General features: G+C 48.7%; 1 protein-coding gene across 3 annotated transcripts in view; it reads left to right on the top strand.

Annotated features, from left to right (window-relative positions):
* Positions 1-1,021: 1,021 nt before the first annotated feature.
* Positions 1,022-21,161, top strand: part of CAPN5 (calpain 5) — a 60,190-nt gene continuing 40,050 nt past the window's right edge. The window contains exons 1-3 of one of the 3 annotated variants that reach the window (XM_071557196.1): positions 3,637-3,723; positions 12,487-12,554; positions 19,726-19,902. In XM_071557196.1, the coding sequence (XP_071413297.1) occupies positions 19,741-19,902 (162 nt within the window). In that variant the 5' untranslated portion in view covers positions 3,637-3,723; positions 12,487-12,554; positions 19,726-19,740. Of the gene's footprint in view, positions 1,187-3,636; positions 3,724-12,486; positions 12,555-19,725; positions 19,903-21,161 lie in introns of those variants that run through there. The other 2 variants (XM_071557206.1, XM_071557187.1) reach the window with 2 other exon arrangements.

Raw genomic sequence — 21,161 nt, 5'->3', positions numbered from 1 at the left:
TTTAACTTTCTCAACCAGCTATTTTTGACAGCGAATAATTTAACATCCTTGTGACCCCAGTCTTGCGTCTCTCCTGCCAACTGGCTCTGCAGTTTAAATGAACAGCAATAAATAAATACATATCTGCAGAGGGACCTAAATGACTCCCATTACTGGAGCATCTGAAGGCCTGCTTAAATAAATCAAGTGAGTAGGAGATTATGCTGCAATCATGTGGAGAGGGAAAGGAGAGAATACATTACTGGTATTCCAGAGGCTGTAACTCCAGGGCGAACAACTTTGCAGAATTCAGAACAATGATGTTTAATTCGAGTGCAGATGCATGACCAGAGGCCCATGTTGTGACATCTTCAAAGAAGAGCAGAAGACTGCACATTGCTGAGATTACCAGTGCTTAGAACTCCCACTCAGTAGCTCCTGCCTTGTGGATGGAGCTGTTGCAGGTTGCTCCCTGCATCTCCATGGCATGAAAGTGAGGGTACAGGCACCAGCCACCCACTTGCACTCATTGTCTCACTTTTCTCCCCCAAACGTGCCCACGGGAGGGGAGAGCTGGCCTTGTAGGAGCAGGGATGGCAGGATTGAGTGTTTCTTCAACTCCCAGTGCTTTGGGCAGGTAGACATTCATCTTGAACTACCCCAGGACCAAACCTCACCTAGAGGGTCCCCTGTATGAGTAAGAACAAGAAATATTACGGGAATGGAGGAAAACTTCAACAAGTCATCTGCTTTGAAATCCTAGAACAAATAATGAAATTCTATTTGTGTGAGGAATCACCGGCTGCAATTACCTTTCTCCACTTTGCCTTTAACCTTATTCCTACTTATTTGTGGGGTCTGGTGTTAAAGTGTCACTATTTCTTCCTTCCCCCTGCACAGCCCTTGTGTCAGCCCCTGCCACAGTGGCCTCATTTGCATCACGCTGAGGAGCAAGGAAGCGTCGTTATAAATTGTATTTACATAATTTTCCTTCCCCTGCTGAGGCTGAAATCGAAAATGCAACTAAGTTAATCAGCAAGATTTGGGCCTGCCACGAGCACAGGCTGGGGCTCCACATCCCTGAGGGGCAATAGGAACGTCTGGGGACCCACTCACTGCCTTAACTCAGCAGAGGAGCTTTTCCCTAATGCTTTCCAGCCTGTCAGGAAAATAAAATCCAGGCTCTTGCTGCTGATTTGTCTCAAGGGTGAGTCCATTTTCCCTTGTTTTCCCTTTTCCTCTTGTTAATCTGCTCATCTGGCGCTGCACAGCATCTCCCATCACCCCTGTGGGTGACAAACTCCCGCCTGTGCCCATCTGTCCCCATGTCTCCAGCACTGAGATGTTCCCTTTTTGCAGTTTCAGAGTAAAATAGGTGAAACAGTTCAATAGGAAATTCTGTACTGACCTCCATTGCTGTGGCTAATGGGACAGGAGGTATCTGTACTGGTGAGAGGAATGACAGATGATCATATTAATTAATCAACACTGATGGAGTGTCTCTTAATTTTAACACATCTCAAATCAAAACAGACTCTATGCTTTCCCTGCCCTCCCAGGGAGCAGAAGCAGCATCATCCATCCCGGCCCTAGGCTGCCTGGCAGCTGGTTTTAGGGCTATTAATATGGTTTTGGAACTGGAGATCTGTTTAGGGTCTACTCTTCCCCCTTCCAAATCTTCAGAGGCGGAGGGTTTGTCTTTTGTCTTTGCCTTTTGCTGCTGCAGTTTCCCCATTGTGGAGAGGCTGATGGTTCAGCACTGCATATGGCCAGGCTCGGGACCTAAATATAAGTGGGTAAGGGTTATTTTCCTAGATGATTTTTGATGAGGGGAGAGAAAAGGGGTGTATGAAACACCTGCTTTTGAGCAGTCCCAAGATCTGTGGGGGAGAAGAGAAAAAAAGCAAAGAGAAGGAAAACATTAGAAAACAGCTTTTGCTGCCAAAGGAAGCCTTCGTGGAACTACAGAGTTTTGGCTTTCCTATTCCTTTAACTAATAAATGAATTAAAATAATTGTAACGCAAATTTTGCATGAATGGAATAAGTAATTAAATTATAAAAATAACAGAAAAATACTAAGAACCTTAATATGAAAAGTCCAGGAGGGTTTCAGATAATGAGAAACTAGAGGAAAAGGCTGGTCCTAGAGGAGGTGAAGCACTCATGTGATTCTTGGTGACCATGTACAGCTGCAGGTGACACCTTGATGGGAACAAGAGCCTGTGCCAGGCCAGTGCTGCTCTGGGCACAGACTCCTTTCTAATTTTATCACCAAAATTTCACTGCATTACTACAAATATGACAAGCAGATGTCCTTTAGCATTCACTCTGTCACTCCAGGCAGCAGCTAACCCTTAGCCCTCCTTTTTGTTGTCTGAAAGAGTCTGAGCACCCATGATTTTGAATATGAACAGTTTATTCCTGTCATTTCTGAATATTTTAATTGTTCATCCCTCGCCATCTATTTTTGGCTTAATTTATGATAAACCATGAACAGTACCAACAAAGATTGTGTGTCAAGTCAGTGCATCAGATTAGACCTGCACCTAACAGAGGTCTGCAAAACCTCACTAGCTCCTTCCTGCCAAGGGGGATGAATTTTTGGGGGGTCATGTTTGGTTTTCCCCTCCAGAATGTGTACTTTGAGCTGGGAAAGCATGTTTTTCCACCAGTCTGGCCACCTCATCCCCATTACCAACCCCACAATGCCCACTGCACATCAATCTCTGTGGATGTGCAGCTGGGACAAGCACGTGCCCAGCCTCTGACTACCCTTTTCCCAGTGCTTCACTTTCCCTTTTACAAAAGAGAAAAGGGAATTAACTTTGGTCTTGGGCTGGAAAACACATCTCCTTCAATGCCTGTGATCATGCCCCACATCATTCCTTACTGGGGGATGTCCCCTTTGCACTCAAATCCTGTAACCCCTGATGACTCTTCCCTACACCTTCCATGGGTTATGTCCCAACACTCCCGAGCTGTCTGCTGTTTAGGTGGCCTGGCTGGTGTCACTCCATGATGAGTCAGTTCGCCCAGTTCCAACTCCTAGCAAGGTCGCAGGCAGAACCAAATTGTTCTATTAACCAGTGCCAGGGCAATGCTGGTCCACCTGCCAGTGCCTGGGAGGGTCCAGTGGCTAGTGCCAGTGCCCCAGTATGTAGGTGCTGGTCCAAGTTTCAGTTCCCAGCTGGTGTCGCTGGTGCCAGCTTACCCCTCTTACCCATTCCCATTCTTTATCCAGGTGGTGCCAGCCCCTGCTCCCACCGATGGGCCCATTTCCTGGATGATCCCAGGTTTTGGTGCTTGGACAATGTTGGACCCAGATCCCAGTTTCCAGCAGGGTTCCCAGTTCACCAGACTGGTCCACAACTCCTGGACCAGCGCCAGCCAGTGCCGTTCCCATTTCACACTACCGGGTGGTGCAACTCCCCATTCCCAGCAGTGACTCTAGTTTCCAGCAGGGGGGAGTGCCGGTTCCCGATCCCGTTCCCAGTTCTCATTGCTGGTCCCATTCCCAACATCGCTTCCTGGTTCTGTTCCCTGTTCGAAGCGCCCCATTCCCATTCCCATTCCCATTCCCGTTCCCTCCCCGGCGCGATCCCAGGCGCAAGCGCGGCGGCACTCCCTGCCCGCCCCGTCGGGGCGGTGCTTGCGGGAGGCGAAGCGCTGCGGGAGCGGCGCGCCCGGAGCGGCGGCACCAGCGTCGGGCACCAGCATCGGTCAAAGGCACCAGCCCCGGGCAGGTAAGGCGACCCCCGGCCCCGGGAAGGAGCAGCTTGTCCCTTCGCCCCCCCCGCCACCCCGCTGCTTCTCCGTCCGCGGGGGCGGCTCCGCCCCTCTGCCGGGGGTCCAACCTCATCCTCGAGGGATGCTCGGAGCACCTGTGGCTTTGGTAACCGAGGGGCAGCTGCATTCCAGGGACGGGAGAGCGGTGGAGAGTGTGTGTCTATGTGCATGTGTGTGGATATGGTTTTAGGGAGGGGAAAAGGCGTAAAGCAAGCCCCCTCCTCCACTGTGCGGAGCACGCTGCTGCCCTTGCGTTCAGCAAGCACTAGTGTGAGAGGGTTGCAGAAAGTCAGGGTGCTCGGGACTGGTGTGTCTGCAAGTTGCATCCCGGATGGTTAAAACCCCACAGCTGCTCCCAGTCACTCTCGTTTCTGCTGGTGGAGCCAAGCTGGACAGAAACTTTGAGCAGTAAGGCCTGAGGGCTGGCTGGAGAGCAGTATTTCTGCATTGGGAAAAAATCCTGAGGTTTCGTATTGTTCTTTGTTCCATTTTTTTGGGACATACCCAAGGGTTTTAGAAAGTCTCAGGGAAAGTTAAGGCGAGAGAGAGCTCGTTGCTGGGGTCCAGGAAACTGATAGCTTTTCAGGTTTCCAAGCAGAGATATGAGTCTGGATTTCTCACATCCCAGGGGTGGGAGGCAGCATCGCTTTCTCCCTGCCCTGAAGTAGTTTTTGTGGACCTGAGACAGTGGATGCTGATGCTTTCTGGTGGAGTGTGTCCCATCAGACATAGCTCTGATCTGTCCCTTACCTCCCACTCTGGCAGCTGCCAGGTGAGCATGGGCTGCTAGCCCGGCTCTGCAGATCCACTGTGGTGTGATACTTGGGTTTATTACCAGTTAGCATTACATTTCTACCTGGATGCTGCATTCACTCTGAGCTCGGTGAGGAGTGCAGCCATGGCCAATGGAGCTGGAAGCAGAGCAGCAAGCTCAGCAAGTCACGGAGGATGTTCTTAAATCCTCAGCTGCTTCTGTTGCTGCGGCCAGCAAGGACCATGCTGCAGGCTTTCCCTGGGGCGACTTTCAATTCCATCCCATCTCACACCTTAAAGAATCTCTATCCTCCTGCTAGGGTCAGCCAGTATTCCAAGTGTGCTGAACTGCTGTTATACTGGAGTGAAGGCAACATGAGGTTCCTACAGCTGCATCTCCCACCCCATGCTCTGCATGTAGGTGGTGGCTAGCTCAAGGCCAGTGCAGAGAGCTTGACTGGGTGTGGTGCTCGAGACAGCAGTGAATTGAGAAGGGTCAAACTTACAGATACAGGTGAGAGTAGGTATCAGCTGTTGGGAGCATCCTTGGGGTAGCAAGGACCAAGGAGGGTGAAAAGCAGCAGAGTCAGGCATAGATGGACCTGCAGAGCCTGATCTGGCTGCTCACCACTTAGCTCCTGCTGAGTACAACATCTTGCCACAGGCACATCTGTTCTGGTGCAATCTATTCCCCCTGCCCTTCCTGGAAATGTCAGCTGCCTCCTACTTATTTAAGTAATTCTTTAATGTGGGGCTGAGCTCCAGGGCACGAGCCAGGCAGCAGAGTGTAAAACCCAAGACGGACTGATGGATTCTCTTTTTGAGACACCCTCCACCCCTGGGAGCAGGATGTGAGGTCCAAACTCCCCCTGCAATGAATACATATGTACAAGATGCTGCTGCATGCATGGGGGCTGGTTCGCTCAGAGGCTGGTGGTTGCCAGCAGCCATGTACCAGAATTGGTTGGGACAAACTTTCTTGTTGCCAGCAGAGTTAACGATCAGGGCACAAGTGAAAGGAAAATCACATTTTGAGGAAGGCAGCAGGACTTGCTGTAGCAGGCCTTGCTCAGAAATCAAGCCTCTTTGTCATATGCTAAGGACGTGGTGGATGACACGCACAAGGAACAATCCCATCTGCGAAGCCATGACACATAAAACAGGGGCAAAGTGACATGACCAAGGCACTCAGGTGGTTTGTGACAGAGTCAAGTCCACCCTCCTTTCTGCCACCAGCACCCCCATCCTTGCATGAACTGACTTCAGGTGAGGCTTTAACATGGCCACAAACCCAGGAAAATCCCTGCTGGGCTGCTGTGTTCTCCACAGCATTGTCTGTTCAATGGAGCTCTTTCAGCTGGTGTTGAGAATCTACTGTAAGCATCCTTAAGCCCCTGGGATGGAGAGAGATGGAAACCCAGGATTCTTACTGAAGAGGACTGACCTGTAGCTTTGTTCTCATTTTTAGGGAAATGAGATGCTCCAAGCCTCCTTTTTTGGGACATGCCAGGGCTTTACACAGTGCATGTGGGAATATGTCAGTGGAGAAGACTTCTGCCAGTGGGGGGGCAGCTAGAGGAGGTGACAGAGGGTACTGCTGGACAGATTAAGCCCACACAGCAGAACTGAAATCTGCTTAAAGCCTTTAAGTGAAGATCTGAGCTCATTCTCATTATTCATGCCGAAATTCGCCTGTGAATCAAGCTGAGAGGCACCATACGTACAAGGCAGATGAGATGCTTAGCCAGAGGGAAACAGCAGACCTCAAGGATGAGTTAGTTGCGGGGTGTGGGGGTGTCCCCTAGAACATATATCAGCCCTTACAGTGGGACACTGTATGCCTGGGCTTTGTGCTGTGTTTGGAAACTGAATCATTTGGGGATAGTCGAGTCTGGTGGTTCGGGTCTGTTTTGGTTGCCCCTGGAAGCATTACAGAAAGGCAATGGCAAACAGGCAAAGAGTGTTTGTGGGACAAGGAAGAGTTAATGTTGAAGGAGCAGGCTCTGAGATCTAGTGCTTGAGAGGGATTAACTCAGCCTGGAGCAGGTGCAGGGAAGAGGGCTCTGAGGCTGCTCAGGGGGATGGAGAGCTATTATAGGAGTCTATAAAAGCCTAGCAGAAAAAAAGGCAGAGAGGGGATGTACTCAATGCCAGTAAGTATGTCCAAGGGGTGAACTTCAGGGAGGCAGAAGAGCAATTTAAGGTGGGGGACAGTCTTGGTGTTGAGGTGTGAATTCATTCAGTTTAAATTGAGAGCCTTATCTAGAGGCTCGCAATTGTATCACATCAGACGATGGTAGGAGGGTGTGAATTAGGGCACAGCACCTCTCTTCTAAGGTGCTTGACTGTCATCTAAGGAGGACTTAGGGTTTGTCAATATAGGAGGTCAGGACTCTGTAGTCAAATCGCTCTGCCTAGGTGTCTCCTTTGGGAAGGGCTGGGTTAGTTAAGCATCTTCATGTGGGACTGGACCAGGCATGAAGCAGATGAAGCCCAGCTATGTCACAGAGTTAATTTTCTGTCTTAGATTTCCTTTTTTTTTTCTTTTTGAGGCATAATCAATCTCCCCCTTCCGTGGTTGCTGCATGGATTAATAACAAAGCATCCGTGCTTTAAAGAAAGCTTTGGCTCTGATCCCAAGAGGAGATTTAGGCAGTGTTCATTCCAGGGTATGATGATACGAAGAACGGGTGCATCCTCTAAATCTGCTCACACTTGTGCATTAATTATTGGATATTTTTGGCTGGTCCAGAAATGCGAAGAATTCCTCTCCTAATGCTTTCTCCAAGCAGAGCAGCAGCAGGTTAATACAGGGAAGGAGAAGGATGCAACTGTGCCATGAGGGTTGAAATCAGGCACTGTCTCTCCTCCTCCTCACTCATCTCTAGACGTGTCAACTCCTTTCTCAGCAGATGTCCAGAGGTGAAGCCCTTTCCATAGAGAAGCCTTCTCAGCGCATAGAAAGGTGTCTGTCGTCCTTGGCTTGTGCTGTGGTGTAGGGGGAACATTGGGGTACCATTTATTTACTTATGTCTTCATGCCGTCACCTTCACCTGTTCTTCTGAGCAGCTGTGGAGCACAAAGACTCAACAACAGGCTTGCACTGACCTGCTTCAGGCCAGACGGTGCTGCTCCATCTCCTGGCCCTGCGGGCGGTGTCGGGGATGGGGAATGAGGTGCGGTGATTACTCCAGCTCTGTTCACTTCCAGCTGATTACCCAGGGAGAAAGGGCCAGGCTCTGGGCACTGCAGAAAATGGATAGACCCACTGGCTTCATGGAAGCTACATTTTTCACCAGTCAAGCATCTGTCTGGCTGCAGCATTAACCCTTAACCTGCCCTGAGCTCTCCACTTTGGACTGTGGAGTCTTTTCATCCACAGCTTATTCCTGCTAAATTGGCTTACACTGTAGAAGGCAAACCCATTCTGGTGACTCGATATGGAAGTAACTTCTTGAGGTCATGTGGGAAACAGGAATGGTTGCCATTGAGTTTTTCACCCTCTCTGGGAAAAAGTCCTTTTTGCTCTACATTCTGTGGCCAGGGAGACTTTACGGCTTTTGCTTTTCTGCATGATGCATTAGTTTTCAGCCAATATTGCAGATCCTCGTGCTTTGGGGATCCTCCTGGACTGGAGATGTGACAGATGATACCCCTGCAAAGCCGTGCTGGGAACCTGCAGGGTTTGCAGCATCTAGGTCAGAGACTAGCTCCTTTGGGCCTGATCCAGCCCTTCAGAGGGGCTGGACTGAGCTCCTCAACCCCTGCCTGCAGCTTCTGTGTCCCAGTTCAATAACACTTTGATGCATTTTACCTTAAAATACTCTTCTTGCAGAGAAAAGCTCTCCCTGCCCCTTCTTTTGCCCTTGTGAAAAAGTGGCCAGTTTTAGTCCACCTACCATCTATCTGAGCATCATCTCTGTTCTCTCCTGTCCTGTGACTTCAGTCTATTGGGAATGCAGGTTAAAGGCAGAGGGGACTATAAAGCATCCCAACCACCTTAACTCTGCCCCATGCTGGGAGGCTGGAAACCTTAATGGGGACCTCTGGAATGATACATGGGAGAGGGCTCTTTCTCCCCACTATGCAGAGACTTTCTCAGCTTAGCTGGGTCCCCCAACAGAAGACAGATGTGGACATGTTGGACCAACACTAAAAGAGGGCATGAAGATGCTCAGGGGGCTGGAGCACCTCTGCTGTGGAGACATGCTGAGAGAGTTGGAGTTGTTCAGCTTTGGGAAGAGAAGGCTCCAAGGAGGTGTTAGAGCCCCTTCCAGTACACAGAGGGACTACAAGAGAGCTGAAACTTTTTCAAGGGCAGGGAGAGATAGGATGAGGGGAAATGGCTTCAAACTGACAGAGGGCAGGTTTAGACTAGATGTTAGGAAGAAGTTCTTCCCTGTGAGAGTGGTGAGGCATTGGAACAGACTGCCCAGAGAAGCTGTGGCTACCTAATCTTTACAAGTGTTAGGCCAGGCTGGATGGGGCTTTGAGGAGCCTGGTCTAATGGAAGGTGTCTCATGGCAGAGAGGGTGGAACTAGGTGATCTTTTAGGTCCCTTCCAACCCAAACCATTCTGTGATTCTATGAAATTGTCTCCTTGGCTGGCTGCAGCTCATCCTCAGGTGGGGAAGGCTGCAACCCTGGTTGATTCATCCAGGGTTTATCCTTAATCTGGCCAGGGCAGGGCTATGCTTTTACCATCAGGGAAAGGGACACAGAATATTACTTTCTGTGTAGATACAGCATGACAGGCAGTAAGTCACTCTGATCTCCCACTGAAAAGGGCAAGGCTCCAACTCTGCTGCTGCCTGGCCTTCCCTTAAACCCTGATGCTCTTCCCCCACTGTGTTTTTGTGGTTGTTGCTGGATTGTTTTTACATCTCCAAATAATCCATACAGTGATTTCCCTGGGTGATAAAACACATCCCTCCCCTGCAGTGAGCACCCTCCGTCCCAGCTTATATCACATTTTGCCTTATCTGAACCTTATCTGAGCTTCCCTTATCTGAGCTTCCCTGGTGCAGGACTCCTTGAATCCATCTATTCACAGCCAATCCAGAGCTGTTCCACCCTTGCCAAATAGAGAAGTCCAGTCCCAAGTAGAGAAGGAGGATGTACATCTGTTTGTGCTCAGGGTTTGGAATTGGTTTGTTTTATTTTTTCCAAGGCACACCCTGGTAATCAAGAGCTTCCTATAAAGCGTTTGCAGGCTTGCTGCTCCCAAAGCCTTGAAGAGCTGGTCCTACCAGTTGTCTGAGAATATGTAAATATTGTGAGAATAGCTTAGGGGTGATTAAGGGAGGTGATTTCTCTGCTGAGCAAAGGAGAGCCTTGAAATGATAAAAACTGCAGCTGCAAACTGATTTTTCAGAGCCAGGCCAGCACTGCTACATGAGCTCAGGCTGGGGATGGGAATGGTGGCCACTGGCTGCTTGCCCAGCAAGTGTTGCCTTGGGCTTCCTGGCAAGTCTTCATGCGGGAGCAGGAGCACAGTGACTTATTGCATCTAACACGGGGCTGTGTCAGGTTCCTGTCCCGTGCAGGGAAGTGAAACCCTTCCCTGTGTCACAGGGTACATCTCATACATAGCCTGCGACTTGCTGCTCCAGCTCAGAGCTCCTGCAGCATGAGGATATCTAAAGAGATACAAAGCAAGGGCTTCCAGCAGGATAATGTCTGGGAGAGGAGGCAGGAGCTTAATTCCCATCCCAGAGCCCTATGCTGAGCCACGTTCTCTTGCATGCCCTTCACCATGCAGTAGTAACATGGCCAGAGCCACCTCCTGCTGAGAAGATGGTCCCCACTCCAGCTTCATTCCGAGAATCACAGCAAGGCTGGGCATTTTTGTTCAGATGAGAGCAGGGGTGGTGAATCTGACTGCCAGCCTCAATAGCCCCATGCTGGGCTGCAACAAAGCAATAGGTCTTCAAAAGAGGAGGAATTCTCATCTGAAAGGTGGAAGGCCATGGAAGAGGGGCATTGGGCTAGATGATCTTTAAGATCCCTTTTAACCCAAAGCATTCCATGATTCTATGATCTGGAAGAAATCTGACCTGGGTGGATGGCTGCTTTTTATCTCTGATGGTGGGGGATGTCGCTGGGCAGCCCCAGGAGGGTGAGTACCACAGAGCAGTGGATACTCTCAGAGGAGCAGGGATTTTTGGGTTTTGCCCCCAAACATGAAGTTGGTGTTGCAGCATGAGTGTCAGGGGTTTGGTCTCACTGTTCATGGTTGTGATTTGACGATGGGTTAGTTTGACCTGGGGAACCGGCCTGAGGGCACAATTTGGAATGTTAATGAAGGCTGGTGAAGATCAGGGTCATCTCCTGGGTTACCACTGGAAGGGTCTCAGAGAACCATGTGGAGTTCCATGGGTACAGAGGTCCAACCTTGCCCTCTGGACTGCGTGGAACAGGATAACATGGGGATGCATCACATCCTGTTGGCTTATGCTGTTACAGAAGCACTGGGAAGGAAAAGCGAACAAATGTGGGTGGTCCACCAGAGTGTGTGTCCCCACCCCCATCTAAGGCCATGTTGTGTTGGTACATGGAGATTTTGTGTGCTTTCTGGAGGTCACTGTCCCTTGTAAAACAGATTAATCAGAGAATCACAGAATGGTTTGGGTTGGAAGGGTCCTTGAAGACCATCTGATTCCAACATCCCTGCTGTGGGCAGGCACACCATCCACAAGACCAGCTTGCTCAAAACCTCACCGTGAACACTTTCAGGGACGGGGCATGTTATGATGTGGACAGAGCTGAAACTGCAGGAGGGATGCTCTGGATCAGCCAGAGGGACAAATATCACAGCTAGTCTGTGAGGGATGATCTTGCAGGATCCAGCTGCCTCAATGTACTTCCCTGCAAAGTAGCTGCAGCCTTGTTATCTCTGCTGCTCCTCCTGCACAAGTCTTCTGTGCATCTTTTGAAGTTCAATTGCTTTAATCATCTCAGCAGCGGCGGAAGCTATTGAAGGCAGAGCATTTGCACGGAGACATGCTGGATTTTATCTGCACTACTGATGAGTTTTCTGAATGAATTTTCCAGTTACCCTCTTAAATAAGCGCTTCTGTGACCCATAATGCCCAAGAAAAATGCTCTCCTTGCTCCCTCAAGTAATGCCCTATGAGTCTTCTGTCCTTCCTTCTATTCACCTTGTAAAGGTACAGGTCTGCCTTTAGACCATCATTTTTTTACCCACCTGGCAAGAAAACCAGGTTGAGCATATTGATGTAGTACAGGACTTCCAATGGGGCCAGTGTAACCCGATTTAAAAGTAGCTGGTCTAGATGTTCAATCAGAAACACTGAATAAATAATAAAAATACATGCTCCACTCCTGCAAATATATATCCCTTTTCCCCTTTTTCCCCTTTCTGTTTTTCCCCTTTTCCCTTTCCCCCTCCTCTTCCCCTTCCCCTTTCTCCTTTCCCCTTTACCCCCATTTCCCCTCTTTCTCCTTCCCCTCCTTCCCCCTCATTCTCCCCTTTTCCAATGGCAATCAAAAATAGATGCTGAGAAGGACACAGCACCTCTATAACCTCATGGTATGTGTGGTCTGTGTTCAACATGATCCTCATGTGGGATGACAGCCCTCGTGGGATAAGCAAGAGCCCTGTGGCTCGATGACAGTAGGTGGAGGTGTCTTGATTTTGCATGTGTGAGTCTGCTTTTCCTAGACTGTATTTTTCCTGTGCCTGAGAACCCGCTCTGTGTGAGCAATGTCATGTGCTGGACAAGGTTCCTGCCCTCTCCAGCACAAAGGCGTTTTTTGTGGAGGTCCCACGGCTCCTAAGTGAGCTTGGGAGTGCTTTGTTGTTGCTGGTGTTCTGTGCTGCTCCTAACAATTATTAACCAGGATCACGGTGTGCTGGGGCATGAGGGGTTGTTAAGGGGTGGCTGTCTCCAGGGACTGGGCATTGGCAAAGCCCATTAATTCACCTTTTGTTGCTTGACCTGCAGCTCCTTCTGATCTCCAAGGATGTTAACTCTGCTGTGACTTGAGGAACAAGCCTAATGTAACAGAACAAGTAAGGCTGGCTCAGGGATCAAATGGGACATGGGGGGTGCCCAAAACTGAGCTTCTCTGTTCCATGAGTGGATAGGGATGAGCTGGACCCAGAGTGGTGAATATTTTCAGCATCTCTTTGCTTTTCCTCAACCACGGCTGGTTGCGTAGTGAGGTTACTGCCTTCCTTGTTCCACGGGTTTTGGGTATGTGTTTTTGCCACCATGTTTTGCTATTGTTCCACCCCTCTCACTGTGATTCCTGTGTCACTCCAGCCTCCTGCATCTGCCAGTCCAGTGGGAGATGCTGCTGCCAGCTTTGCTTTGAGTGCCAGGATGCCTTCTGAGATCTGTCTGGGTCCTCTCTGACCTTAATGTCTGTGCTGAGCTAAAGGGCCAGTCTGACTGGTGCCACAAGCCCAGATTGTGTGCAAAGCTCTCGCCAGGCAAAGCTCACCACCAACAAAGGATTATAAGGGTGTTCACAGTGTGGGGCTGCCTTTTCTTCTGGCAGATCCAACATCTGACTCTGTTTGCAAACAGTGACTCATATCTGCATGGAATGAGGAACTCCCAAGCCTAAGGCCTTTGTCCCACTGTGAGTTATCCAAGCAGAAATGTAGCTCCTGGCCATGACACCCAGCTGGCTCCTGCAGGAATGGGTATTCAGGGATGCCCAGACCCTCCTGTTAATTCTGGCCTTGCCAGGAAAAAACATATCCGAATGCTGCACCTACATGTAAACCAGCTGGCTGGCTGGCTGTGTCTCTCCACGTGCTGTCATCTTGATGTTAAGCAACAAAGCAGCGATGTTCTGGAGGAAAAAAAAACAGAGGAAATTGAGCAAGTATGATAAAAATCACTATACATTGCTGGAAACAGCCTCCAAATGTGACATCTTATCTTCAGTTGATTTTGTGCAGATGTCACCAGCCAGGCTTGTTTTGGTTATACGAAGTCACTTGCAGTAGGTCTCTGCTAGGACACATGACCCTGCCCTTTCTCTGGCCATGCTGCTAATGCACTTTTTAATGAAAGATTACTTTTTTTCATAGAGCCATAGAATGGTTTGGGCTGGAAGTAACTTAAAGACCATTTAGTTACAACCACCTTGCCATGAGAAGGGGCACCTTCCAGTAAGTAGACCAGGTTTCTCAAAGCTCCATCCAGCCTGGCCTTGCACACTTCCAGGGATGGGGCATCCACAGTTTCTCTGGGCAACTTGTGCCAGTGCCCTCACAGGGAAGAATTTCTTCCTGATACCTAATCTAAACCTACTCTCTTTCAGCTTAAAGCCATTCCCCATTGTCCTATCACTACAAGCCCTTGTCAAAAGATTTTTTTTTGAAGTTTTGTTGTATTTTTTTTCCCTGTAATAGCCAGTTGTTAGACAGCACTTGCCCTTGTAGGCCTTGGAGTTCTTTGCAGAAGGGACCAGGGTCACTGCAAAGGAAGGGTGATGCTTTCTTCTGTTCTGTACAGAAGGATTCATCAAGGAGCTTTTGCTATACTTATGTGCCTGCAAAAAGCCATGTCGATGCAGAGGGCTTAGTGACTCAGAACACACAGCCCCTAACCCCATGAGGATATTTTGGGGCTAATTCCACTGCACTGAGTTTACAGTTTCTGAGTGGGGATGGCTTGTTCCCATGTGTGCTCATGCAAGACTAATCCTCTGGCTGAAAGGTGCCATGTTCAGGTGTCCAGATTTGGATGCTGTGCTGCAGCAAATCACTGATCAAAATCAATACTTGAATAAATATAAAAGCAAAAATTATCATCTCACCATTAGCTTAGTGGAGTTTTTAGCTCCTAAATGAGAACAGAGATATGACCTGATGAATGGAAGGGATAAAGGCCGGAAGGGGACATTCAGTCTTCTGTTCTTCAACAGTTTTGTTTCAGCAAGTAACCATTGCCTATGTTCAGTAATTTGCATTTTGGATAAAGCATCTCTTCTGGAAAGATATCCAACTGCGTTCAGAAACATCTGGAGATGAGCTACCTATGATTTCCCATAGGAGTTAGCTTCCTTGGTTAACCGCAGTCAGTTTGAGAAGAAATGATGTCTTGTTTTCTTGTTTTCCATCAGTGTGGCTTCAGCTTCCACTCCTTGTGGCCATTAGTAATGCAGGATACTGCACTGTGCTGCTGGCTCTGGGCCACATCACTTAAGAGTCCAAAGCAAAGCTATGGTACATGCACGGCTGGGAGTGGGAAATGGCTTTGGGAAAGCAGCTCAGACCAGCTGCTGGTCCTGATGGCCTTTCAATGGAACTGTCACTTTGTAGCTCCTGAGGGTGACGAGGCACTGGCACAGGTTGCCCAGAGAAGCTGTGGCAGGGGAATTGGAACTAGATGATCTTGAAGGTCCCTTCCAACCCAAACCATTCTATGATTCAAAGATGACTTGAGACTTTTTTTGTTCATAGTTGGCATGGAACTGTTGGTTAAGAGGTGTGCTTGTGTTCAGTGCAGACAGTGAGTGATGGTTCAACTGCTTCTTCCCCGAGTCCTGGAGAAAAGGTGTGCAAAGCTCTCCTTACATTGACAGGATTTTCTCTGCTGAGCTAGAATTTTGTGTTGCTAGATGGAAGGTTAACCCTGGTGTTACCCCATGTCTGTCAATAAGAAATACCCGAGGAGGCAGGAAAAGATTATTTAAATAATATTTTTTAGAAAAAGCCTTGCTCCTCTGAACAACTCACTATTGAGCTGCAGGGTTGTAGGTTGTCCCAACCGTTCACATGGTTGAGGATGGGGCAACCACATGCCTGGTTCCTGCTTCATCTTCTCCTTAGCTGATCCTTTGCCTTTCCAATGTGATATCAAAGCTACTTCCTGTTTAGTGAGAACCAAGCTGGAGAACAAGGGCAGCAGATCCTGTCCTCTGAGAAGGAAGTGTTTTGTCTGACCTAGAGGCAGACAACTGTAGGATCTGTAACCGAGGGAGACAGGTTTTTGGACCTGAGAGACGACTCCATAGGAGTTAGCAGCAACAGGCCACTTTATTCATACACACAGAAACTCTTATACACTTCAAAACTGTATTCTTCCGCGGCTGTGCCACTTTGGCACTGATTATTGGTTAACAATGCTGTTTACATTACAATGCTTCTCATAATTGGCTGACCATATACATCTGCTGAGAAACTCTGCAGCAGCCATTTCTGACTTCATTAATTAGTTCTTAAAGCTACATTACACTAATTTACATAGGCAGTTCAGCACATAGCTTGCTTATTAGGTCAAATACCATATGAAATTCCAACAGGATCTACAAGAAAGGAGCCATTTACTCCTGGCTGGGGTGCAGCCCATGCCAGCTGCCCATGGTACAGGAGCCCCTGAGCTGGAAGGGAAGAAGGAGAAGAGGTTTGTGGGGGAGTAAGGAGGAGCCTTTCAGCAAGTATTTGGTCCTGGCCAAACACTTTCAATCCTTCTTCTCGCTGTTGCAGTGCTTGTTACTAGCTGGCAGGTGCTGGAACACCTGGATGATCCTGGAGGTGAAAAGGGGAGTCCACAACACCCCTGAGTCATAATTCTGGCTCAGTCTTCTAACAAAACAGTTTCATGTTTAACTCCTTCATGGCAGGACTGAGGAATCAGATCACTGTTTCAAAAATTCAACACTGCTAAGAGTGGTGAGTGCAGATTCCCCTTCCTGCTGACATATAAATATGTGCATGTGCAAGTATAGGGTTATTAATTCAAACCAGGCATGAAAATGCCCAGTTCTTGTGCCCCTGGAGTGTCTGAACTTCATGCAAGAAGGCAAGGAGTAATTAGACAGCCCTTGGCTGTTTTAATGTGGCAGAGCTGAAGTTCAGCCTGGTAAGCATGAAATGCTACAAATTAGGAAAATAATGAATTTTAACACTGCCCTAAGAACATTCCCCCCACCCATTCCTTTTAATTATTTTGCAAGGTGGTTTTTGCTTTGCTTTTTTAAATGATCCTGAACAGTATCCTTTCTCATTCTGCTTGGTGTTTCCTTTGCAACTTAAATCCATCTACATGCCATCATGTAAGAGCAGTCCTGCGGTGAGGACAGATGGCTGGTGAGGTGACAGTCGCTGTGGGGTGGGATATGAGGGCAAAATTCAGGCAAATTTGAGTACCAGAAGGGCTAGAACTCCTTGACTGAGATGACCGCAGTCTTGTTCTCTAGGGATGGACATTGCTCAGGGTGTCTTGTGAAAGTCAGTGTTGCAGGGATCATTGGAAAGCACAGCTCCAAGCTGCAGGGTGTAGCAGTAATTTTATGAATGAGCAGCCAACTGCCAGCCCTTGGCCACAGTACAGCCTGCGCAGCAGCATCCAGCATCTCCTACATCAAACCCAAACCTCCTGCCTTAACTTGAGCAGGGCTTTTAGAAAGTCACCAGACCTGTCTCTTCCCCTCCTTTCCAGGCTCCCTTCCTAAATCTCACTGGTTCTTTCTGCACAACCTCCCATGGAAATATCCTTTCCTGTCTGTCAGCCCAGCTCATGCACCAGTTCTAGCAATTCATCTTGCATGTCAGATAACAGCATCTGCCTTTTCTCTCAGCCTGTTGTATTCCTGCAGAAGGCAGTTGCCAGCCATCCCTTCCCAGCACTGCTGCTTTCCGTGTCTCTCTGTAGCAGTGATTGCTCTCACTGTGAAAGTCCTGCCTAATTATCACTCAAAAGGAACTCATTCGGTACGAAGATGTCCCCATGACCTTCCTGGGTATATCTCCCTTGTCCTTCGCCCCTTCCTCTGCTGGAGATCTGAAGGCCAGCTCCTTTCCTGGCCCTCTTAGCAATGTGGATTGGATTACTGGCTGCATTCCCTGACTGCTCAGTGAGGCTGTGAGCTTTTCTACAAGGAGTAAATCTGGTTTATTATTCAGGCTTTGATATCAGGCTGTTTAATTTTAAGGCTTTTCTGAGGGTAGGTGATGCATGTGGGCCTCTTTGTAGCATCTGAGGTGCTACAAAGCAGCTGGTGCTGATGCCAAGGAGAAAATCCCATGAGCATCTCTATAAGCCTTTTATACCACAGCACCTCAGTGTGTCGCTGGGCTACCTTCAAAGGCTCCTGTGTGAATTAGTACCTGCGTAACTGGCCTTATGCAGGTCAGATCCCAGCTTTGGTTTCCAAAGAGAGCAAGTCATCCACTGCACTGTAGGCCGAGCTGCTCTCCCTGTCTCTGGCCCATAAGCTAAGGTGTCATACACTGTAAAATCTCAAACCAGCAGTCCTGGAGGATCATCACTAAATGTTCACTGTGTTCTCAGGGTAGGTGAGTTGCTGGCTGTCCAGTGTCTATGTTCTCCTCATGGGATATGCATCTACCTTGTTGCCCCAGCCCATCCTATGCAGTGGTGCCTCTCTTGCAGTTCAGAGTGTTTTTTAATTAAAGAACTAATTTTCCCTTTTTACAGTTACTTGCAGTGGCTGCATCTCAGGGCGTGCAGCTGGGACACCGTGTCTGGCTGGTACAGAGCACCCCACAAGCAGCATTAGCAGCTGATCCTCAATAGCAGAGACCTGTGGAGCAGTCAGCAAGGGGATTATTTTGGGTTCACTTAAGCTCTGAGTGATAAGCACTTGGACTGCTAATCAGTCTGATAAATGCTGTCAATTAAAACCTGTGCTTTGCTCTTTGGCTTTGCAGCAGTGAAGTGTTTTTGTCTCTCCCAGAGGAGAGAAGCCTCGCTGGGTGGGTGATGCTCTTGGAGCACTGTGATAGAGGGAGCATTAGTTTAGCTCTCAAACACCTACTTTCTTTCAGCTAATCCTAGTGATTCATTAACAAGGGATGAATTTAGGGATGTTGGAATCCTAAATTCCCAACCGTATGTGATCATATAATCCCTGGGATTTTGACTCTTTACAAATTAGCTGCTTCCGATTAGCCAGTATCACAACTTCATTATCCCACCACACATGATAATACCACGTCTCACTAGGAGAGATCAGCTTGCTGGGTGCATCCACCCACTGGATAGGACACCCTTAGTCTGACCATGTTGGAGACTACAGTTGGGATTATGTCACTTAGGGACATGGTTTAGTGGTGGACTTGGCAGTGCTGGGTTAACAACTGGACTAGGTACCTTAGAGGTCTCTTCCAACCTAAATGATTCCATGATTCTATGGTTATATGGCATATAAATTTGCATTTCTCTAGGAAACCATACTAGACGTTTCCAGACTAAGGTCACTAGTGGTCAACACTTGAAAAAGGACATCCCATTTTGGGGATCAATCAGGATTGCACATGGTGGTTATAAATAGATACAGAGAAACTTCAGGGAAGGAGCTTTCTAAAAGGTCTGTGATTAAGTAGAGTAATAACACAGAGCTCCCCGTTTCCTTGTGCCTGCTGTGGGGACAAGGTGGCTTGCACTGCAGGGTGGAGGGATGAGGATCCGAGCAAAGGGGCTAGTACCTAGTGCCCAAACAGCATGGGTGATGGCGCGGTGATGGAGCAGTAATGGAGAGGTGCTGCTCTCTCTCCAGGAGTCATATGGGCAATGGTTTCCTACTGTCGTCTGGATTGCTAAATTCATGTCTCTGCCCTGGAAGCAAGACGCTTGTCAAGAAAGAGTAATTAATCCAGAAACACGCAGTGCTCTGCCAGGAGGCCTTTTTTTAATTAAAACCAGATCTGATAAAGTCTACTGAGAAATTTATGTCTCTGACAAAGTCATGAAATGAATGCCTGTAATTCGAGGCTATGTGGTAAAGTAGCTCTGGGTAGGGCTCAGCCCCATAAGTCTGTGCACACCCATCTTGCAGGGGGTATCTTTTCCTCCTTGGCCTGTGAGGGCTGCATTTTCTGCTAATGAGTTACAAATTTACAAATAAGCAGGACACCAGTTATCATCTACTACTGTGCCTGTTTTGGTGATGTTTGGCCAGCTTGGGGGAGATTAGCTCAGTTGGTTAGAACATTGTGCTAATAACACCAAGGTCATGGGTTTGATCCCCATATGGGCCATTCCATTAAGAGTTGGACTCAATGATCTTTGTGAGTCCCTTCCAACTCAGAATATTCTGTGATTCTGTGAGAAATAGTAGTCCCATGTCTGGGTACACTTGGGCGTAGAGGTGATTATCTTCACCCATGATGGTCCTGCTGCTCAGATACTGCAGTGAAAGACAGAGTGTGCCTGGCCAGACCCTGCCCCATCTCATTCCCACTCTGCCTGTCCTCCCAGAGCCGGTGGGGAAGGATGTTTTCCTCAGTGAAGCCATACGAGAACCAGCGCTATGCCTCCCTGAAGAAGGAGTGTCAGCGACGGAAGCAGCTCTTTGAGGACCCACTTTTCCCTGCCAATGATGACTCGCTCTTCTACAAGTCAAGGATTCAGGGCATCCAGTGGAAGCGACCGAAAGTAAGTGCACCCATCCCCTTGCCCCTCAGCATTACTTTCTACCATCTCTGCTCTCAGGCTTTCCTAAAAATGCACTGTGCATCCTTCAGCAGGGCTGTCAAGCACCAGTCAACATCTCCTCTCCCAAGCAAGGCTTATTTGTCCAGACCTGATATTGTGAGCCTCTGGTGTGTCAGGGAGGCCTGCTGCACACTCAGGTCCAGGCTTTTCTGCTCCCAGTGAGATCCAAGAAGAAAGGAGGCTTCTCTGTGACTCAAATTTCCACATGCCTAAACCAGAGAGATGATTTGCAACCAAGTTTGTATTGGATACCAACCTGGCTGGTGGTATCCAGCAAGACAAAGGCTGGTGAAGGCTGGTGATCCAGCAAGACAAAGTGTTACCTCTGAATCACAGAATGGTTGGGATGGAAGGCACCTTAAAGATCATCTAGTTCCAACTCTCCTGCCATGGAGGGGGGTAACTTCCACTAGAATACTCTTGGTTGTCCATTTGGAAAGGAAAAAGAAAATAAGCTTTGAGTAGGTGATGTGGTTTTGGGGTCTTTGGGGAAGTGGGTGGTCATACCCATCCTTCTGCTTAGGTGCAAAACCCATGTCTCTGGAAAAACCGCTCTGCATCTCCTCCATGCTGCTGTATCTGTCCTGGAGGCAGGCTGTGAGAGTCTGGGCGTAATGTTGCCAGTCCCCCTTCTGCTATCCTCAGTGCCTACCCAAAGGATGCATATCAGGACTAGGGGCACTGTGGGGAATTTGTATGTCCTGGTATGGCATTCTCCTTGGTGTTGACCATGAGAGCAGTGCTCTGACTGCCATGAAGTACGAGGAGTCCCAGGGAGCAACAATAATTGTGGCTGGGGAGTAGCAATATCCCAGCATCTAACACATCTGGGTTTCCTTCCTTGACTGTGGGAAGAAGCAGCCCTCTCTGCCCAGCCTGCTGTTCCACTCACAGCTTGGTGGCATTTCAGCATTGTAGGGTTGCCTGAGCTGCCGTCATCATCTTCGCCCCCACTGACAGCCCAGAAAATCAGCTGGCCTTCAGCAAGACAGTGCTGCATCTGTCTGGGCAAGGGCAGTCTGGGGGTGGTGTGGACAAAAAGGCTTTGTGTGAAGGGAGGGATGGAGCTGAATTAATTCCTTCTGTGTGGCCAGAGGGGATAACAACCCCCATCATCGCCCCAGGCTCCTGGTGGGAGGAGGTCTCACTTCCCTCTGCTCTGCCTTTGGCTCTTCCACACCAGCTCTGCCTGGTCTTTG

The sequence above is a fragment of the Pithys albifrons genome, chromosome 1 (assembly GCF_047495875.1).
Source record: "Pithys albifrons albifrons isolate INPA30051 chromosome 1, PitAlb_v1, whole genome shotgun sequence".
In the NCBI taxonomy this organism is placed as follows: Eukaryota; Metazoa; Chordata; class Aves; order Passeriformes; family Thamnophilidae; genus Pithys; species Pithys albifrons.
The sequence above is the reverse complement of the archived record's forward strand: the minus strand, read 5'-3'. Positions and strand labels throughout refer to the sequence as shown.